The sequence below is a fragment of the Lolium rigidum genome, chromosome 5 (genome assembly GCF_022539505.1).
Source record: "Lolium rigidum isolate FL_2022 chromosome 5, APGP_CSIRO_Lrig_0.1, whole genome shotgun sequence".
NCBI lineage: Eukaryota > Viridiplantae > Streptophyta > Magnoliopsida > Poales > Poaceae > Lolium > Lolium rigidum.
In genome coordinates this window covers 61,988,354-61,994,664 of record NC_061512.1, presented here as the reverse complement: position 1 = coordinate 61,994,664, position 6,311 = coordinate 61,988,354, and the positions used below count along the sequence as shown (strand labels likewise).

Here is a 6,311-nt window from a genome sequence, read left to right as displayed (position 1 = left end):
AACTGACCACCGGAAAGATTAAACCGGTACCTTAAGATATGGGAACCTGGCATGGTCTGTTGAATAAATTCCACCGGACTATACCAGCTTCGGGGACTAATGTTGGGGGGATGACCCCCGGTATGCCAAAGGCATGCCAACCGGATGGTTTGAGCCATCAAGATACCGGTTTAATATTTATACCGGAGCACGAAGTTAAGTGTTTGGCTAAGTAAAGCTAAGCCGGTATCCCCAAGAGGGGTATACCGGAACCAGGTGAGGAAGACACCGGGCTACCGGTAAGAAGTGCACTGTAGCACGTCGGCAAGACCGGTCAAAGATTCTCTCCAGAGCTAGAGGACAAAGATGAGCTAAGCAAAGTAGCTTTAAACGAAGCCGTGACGATAAAGAAGAGGGTGACGCTGAAAGAAGCCGGAGGACGTCAGCCTCCCTGATTAAAGAAGACCCCGGCATCATTTATGATTAAAGTAACTTTGTAAAGTAGTTTGTCTAGTCAAAGATGCCATTAGGGTTTCTTCCTCTGTAAGCCACCCTCTCCCCTATATAGGGAGAGGGGGCACACCCGTACACGGGACGATCGATCTAGAGAGAAACCTTGTATGCAAAAACCTGTATCTTGTGAAGATCAATGAAGAGAAAGATCTAGAGCAGAGTTCTTCCTTGTGTTCTTCTTCTACCTTTGCCTTTGGCTGAGTTCTTGAGGAAAGCATCCGGAAGTTCATCCAATCTAATCAAAAACCCTCCCCCAAATCCTCTAGCGCTCATTCGGCCCCAACTTAAGCCATCCTATGGCACCTGTCTGTTCACCACGCCGACATGGATTCATGTCTTTGAATTCCAATGCCACATGTAATGGTGCCAACTACCTAATCCATTATATCTTAGATATCATATCGACAAAGGTAGCCGAGAAAGTGAAAACATTTTGTTGTATTGCTACCAGGGATTAATAGAACTGGAACTAGGTAGAAGGCAGGTTTCATTGCGATTTTGGTTTTAAAACTGTTGAGTCCTTTTACAGATCTATAAGAATCCAAGCCTACAATAGATACCACTATAATCCTGAACTTAGAGAATTTTAAGAGAAGTACTGAACCACGTATGCCAAAAATTGGACAAAACATATCTGGCTTTTGGAACCCTGATCACACAAGAGCGATCATAATACTAATTGCTAAGTTTCTCAGATTCAAGCTGAACATGTGCATGAACATACTGCAAATTCCTAAGTTACAAAATTTCACCAATTTTAAAACATCCACAAGAAACAAACTATAATTAAATATATCAGATGACTTGCTGCTGGCAGAAAAAGAGCACTCCAAGACAGAGACTTCTGTTATCTCGTCAATTTCTTCCGCCCGTCAATCGCTGTCATCCTGAAGTATGGAACAGATTAAGTGGTGGCAATACAATGGCAAAATACTGGAAGAGAACTTCATTTGAAATTGCAGTACCTCAGTCTCACTGTTCTCCATAAATGGGAAACCCCGATCTTCGTGACCTCCAACATACGCAGATTTACAAGCTGGATGCCTTAAGTCATCTACGCCTTCATTCTCACAACCAAAGCAGTGTCCTTCAAAAGGAATAAAAACGTAATTTCACATTAATTCCAGTAGAAGCAGCATTACGATAGAAATATTCGTGCAGCTTTTAAAAGACTTGATAATAGCAATATTCCATGTCAAAATTCACGACTTTGTAGCAATCAACTTATATGGGATTTGACATCCAATTTGAGTAGTAAAATTTTACACACAAAATCTGGTACAACAAATCAATACAAGGCTATGCATTAGTGCATTACTACTAACGGGAAAGAATTTTTGTCCAATCACCTCTATGGCTCTACATGTATACAGTGGAAACAAGGCATTAACACATAAACACAAGCCACCAGCTAGCTTCGGACTTGCTCAAAAACACTAAGAGTGAAACTATGTACAGCTTATGTAACTAGTCGAAACATACCATTGTCATCATCATTTAGAAGTCTGCAGCAGAGAACGTCACAATCATCTCCATCTTCTGGGGTTACTTCCGCAAAAAATGTAAACACAGAAGAACAGGTCTGCTTAGCTGTGAAGTTAAAATGGTAATAGAACAGGTCATCAAACTCTCCTTCAACGATCCAATTCTGACTTTGGGCTTTCTCAAACTCGAATCTCATATCCTGAAAAATATACTCCAAATTGTTAAAACACATTGTAAAAAGAAAATTGAACACAGAATGACAAACGGTAGTAAAATTGAACACAAACCTCAACAAGTTCTTTTTTAATGTTGTACTGATGGAGAGCAAACTTCATATATCCTTCCATGCGATCGCTATGAATCTTCAACTTTTCTTCTTTCGTGAGCTTCCGTTCTTTTGGCTTCGGATTCTTTGCTTCATCCTCTAGATGCTTAGTGAATGCCGCATCTAGATCACTCAACCTCCAATCTGTCAATTTTCCATAGCTATCCCTAAGAAGAGGATTACCGAATGGGCACTCTCCATCTTCATCACTATCATCATCAGAACTGAAACAAAAAAGCAATGTTAGTACCCACCTTCATCATAGTCATCATTCAATCGTAGTTTATAACGGTAGCTCATACATTAGGACACCCCTAATGATAGCAGTGGATTTCTATTTGTTTTTCAGGTCAAGAGTTGACTGTCTTGTTGCAAGATGTGGAAGCAACTAATAAGTAATAAGATGCTTCCCTAATGCCTATATGTTAACTGATCGACCAAAACACAAAAATAATCAAATCCAGCGACACATTAAAATGCTACTTTCAGTTGGCACATTTTCTCTGCAATTTACATATGTTATCCTATTTATCGAAACAAATCTCAAGACCTCCTTTTGTTGAGTTCAGATGTATATGAAATAATTATACAAGAATGCTTCCAGATCTGAGAACACATGTTAAAATGTAATGTGTTTCCCCATAAATATTTTTGGTTGGTCTTTTAGATGTAAAACAGACGATTTTATTTTTACAGGAAACATGATTAGCCATGAGTGTTGATACGTCACCTCAGTAAATCTAAATTTTACAAAAGATTTATGGGCCTGTCATTTGAAGTGGCCTCAAATACTAATTAGTAAACTATACTAAACATACAAAAGGGAGGGGGGCATAAAGGTGGAAGAGTTACCTGTATTGGCAAGTGTCGGAATCAGCTTCACCAGAACTTTCTTCATTGTATTTATTACAATCATGCCTGAAATAAGCAAGCAACATAACTCTGTTAATAAAAATTAGTGACTAGCACAACAACAGTGGATGAATCACATGTTTTAAAAGCAAAAGAGATAGAAGGAAATTGGACATTTAAATTGGAATGGTAGTCTAAAAAATGGACTTGTAAAAGATAATCACATGCATTTAAACTGGTGTGACTAGAGTCTAAAGAAGGCTAATAGTGCTATGGTATTTGTGGTATTTCCTATCGAGGTAGCTGTGTTCACGACAGCCATGCATTCATGTGCACCCCTCCTTACGGTTAGAGCTGTCATTCTGATTAAATAATAGAACATTTGGAGTGCTACAAATTCAAAGTGACTTCAAACAAAGGAAAATGCATAGTGGTTCTCGCACTAAACTACTTAGATATGATGGTATTTGTGCGTGTGTGCCTGTGGGTGGGGGGATATCCTGTTCATCATTAGTATCAACATTTGGACTAAAGGGTTTAGCGAAGGTTCATGCACAAAAAAGGGAAGTTTTGATTCTTGCGCAACTCATGTGAAAGCAAATTTGTAAGCAGAATAGGCACGTCTTTTATGAGCCTGATTGCCTGAATGTTCACTACACTCCATAATACAAGAAAACAAAAATATAAAAAGCTCAATGGCATGATTCAATGAGATGTATGGTGATAGTTCCACAGCCATCTGCAGCATGCATTATGTTAGTTTATACCGATAGACCGAACATTTGGAAACACCTAATCTATGCAATACATGAATTGAAAAAACAATGATCATACCCATCAGCTGAACCAGGTGTATGAGGTAAGTTGTCGGATGACGACACCTTCGATCTTGATATATCTGTATTTGTAGTGCCTAGCTCACTGCTGAAAATCCGATCAGAAGATATACAAAATAACATGGTCAGTTGTGTTGCAGACTACAAGAAAAAAAAAGATCAACAACAAGATGACTGTTTATTATGATGGGGTTGGAGGGATGTGAATCTGGAGGAAATATATGATTTTGTGGTTGTGATGCTCTAGGGTCTATGCTACCTTTTGTTCTGTTTGGATGATATAAAGAGTTTATCAGCTGTGGAGGTCATTATGTAAGATATTAATGGTGCTGCCTACATGTGGCTGCTGGCGGAGTGCTCGGTGCATCTACTGGTACTTAACAAAAATGCAGATTGTCTGACACGCTACAGAGTTAATAGGTCAAAGTGTCGTTGTTCAACATGAGGTTTGGTCAAATTAAACCCTGGTAAAGATCATACCATTCAGGTGAGTTAGATGTCGGAGGAGGGGCATCATCCACTGACAGCATCTCGAATCTGCGAACCCTGGTAGTAGAAAATGTAACACAATTGTTAGGAGTATGCCGACGGGAGCAAGTCCTGTGTTTGGTGATCCACAGCACTTGCAAATAGAATAAAATACTAGGACGGATGGAACAATCGAGGCACTTACGGTGATGCTAATTCTCTAGCATCATTCTGGAAAAATACTATATGATGTTTCTCGAAATAAAATGGCTCTCTGGCCCCCCGCCTGGGCATACGAGGACCGAGCTGGTACGGAAGAGACCCAAAAGAAAACAGCTGGGTACGCCTCGAATGGGAAGCAGAGCGACGCCCTCTCGCCAAGGAATGGCGCGGTGGAGGGGGAACCGGTGGAGGTGGTGGAGGAGGTAGAGGGGCATGGCTGGCACGGCCGGAGGGCTCCGCTGACCTGGAAGAAGTAAGGGCCGAGCCAGGGGGGTCCTCCATCGCGGGCGAGGAGGCGGGCTAGCCCTAGGGGTGTTGGGAGGACACTGGGGATATGCCGGAGGAACACCGGTGCCGTAAATAGGTCGCGGTGACGGCGGCGGCGGCAAGGGCTGCGTCGACTCGGCCGCGGCAAGGGCTGCGCCGGAGAAAAAGAGTGGGGGACCTAGGCGAGTGCGGCTAGCTGGGTGACTGGGTTCGGCTTTTACTACTGAACTAATCGCCCAAACTGAATTATTCTACTAGACAGACTAATTTTCGAATCTCCACAGATCAAATTACATGTCAGTTTACCAAACCGTTGTGGTCTATCTGTCAGATACGGGGACAAATTTTCGTCGTTCCCTAGAAATATATGTGCCTTGTAAAATATTCGTCAGTTTACTCTTCCATACTAATTAAGGAATAAACTCTAGAATTCCCATTATGTGTACAATTCATAAAATATATTCAGAATAATCATTGTTGTTATTATGCTAGTGAAACAAAAGAATGTCACGTCAGCCACACCGACATGACTGCAAACGAGGACGAGTAAGTCATTAGCAAGTAGTGTGTGTCTTCTTTCCAAAATTAATAAACTAAAGTGTACTACCTCCGTTTCACAAAATAAGGCAATCAAGCTAAGTAAAGTTTGACTAGATTTTCAGGAAAACTATCAAAAAATTATTAAAATACATAGATGTCATATGAAAATATGTTGCATGATGTATACTGTCTACTGGTGTTGAGTTTGAATTGTAAATATTAATGTTTTGTTCTAAACACTTGGTCTTAGTTACCCAGTTCAATTTAGCCTTATCCATTGGAACGAATGTAGTAATATATTTTTTGTCGACTAAGAATTAAGCTAATTAATGGCATGTAATATCATCGAATATCGTTTGCAATCCATGTTGCAACTTATGGCTGGTACGAGTCACAAAGCACGGTTTGGGGTACATTTTAATTTGTAACTCATAATAGCACAAAGCAATTATATGATTGGGATGTTTTTCTTGGTTTTAACCCATGTGTAATAAGTAAAAAAAAAAAGTTGGGCATACAACTAGAAAAATCTCAATTGCAACCTACTGCCTCTGATAGGAAATAATTGACACCAAGCATAGTAGATATATATGCATATACGGAAAGAGATGGCCACGTCGATTAAATGTGATAGGATGGAGTATTTTATAACTCATGTCTAACGTGAATCACAATAAAATCGGAAACTAGCAAAACCGAATAAATGAACTCTTGATAAGGTGAGCAACCATAGCACGTATGATTTAGTACCTCCGCTTCAAATAATTGACGTAACTTTTAACTTTGTTGACATACCGATATCTAGATTACGTCTACATACATCT

General features: G+C 40.1%; 1 protein-coding gene across 3 annotated transcripts; it reads right to left on the bottom strand.

Annotated features, from left to right (window-relative positions):
• Window positions 1-1,162: 1,162 nt before the first annotated feature.
• Window positions 1,163-5,070, bottom strand: LOC124655522. Of its 3 annotated transcripts, none has more exons than XM_047194399.1 (8): window positions 4,664-5,070; window positions 4,471-4,527; window positions 3,989-4,078; window positions 3,155-3,220; window positions 2,265-2,526; window positions 1,975-2,176; window positions 1,458-1,579; window positions 1,163-1,379 (listed from the first exon to the last, which is right to left on the bottom strand). In XM_047194399.1, the coding sequence occupies exons 1-8, from the start codon at window positions 4,960-4,962 to the stop codon at window positions 1,365-1,367; spliced, it is 1,113 nt and encodes a 370-aa protein (XP_047050355.1). In that variant the 5' UTR covers window positions 4,963-5,070; the 3' UTR covers window positions 1,163-1,364. The 3 variants fall into 3 exon arrangements, with proteins under 3 accessions (XP_047050355.1, XP_047050353.1, XP_047050354.1); XM_047194397.1 differs by having other exon boundaries at window positions 4,471-4,536; window positions 4,664-5,069; XM_047194398.1 differs by having other exon boundaries at window positions 3,989-4,075; window positions 4,471-4,536; window positions 4,664-5,069.
• Window positions 5,071-6,311: the final 1,241 nt, after the last annotated feature.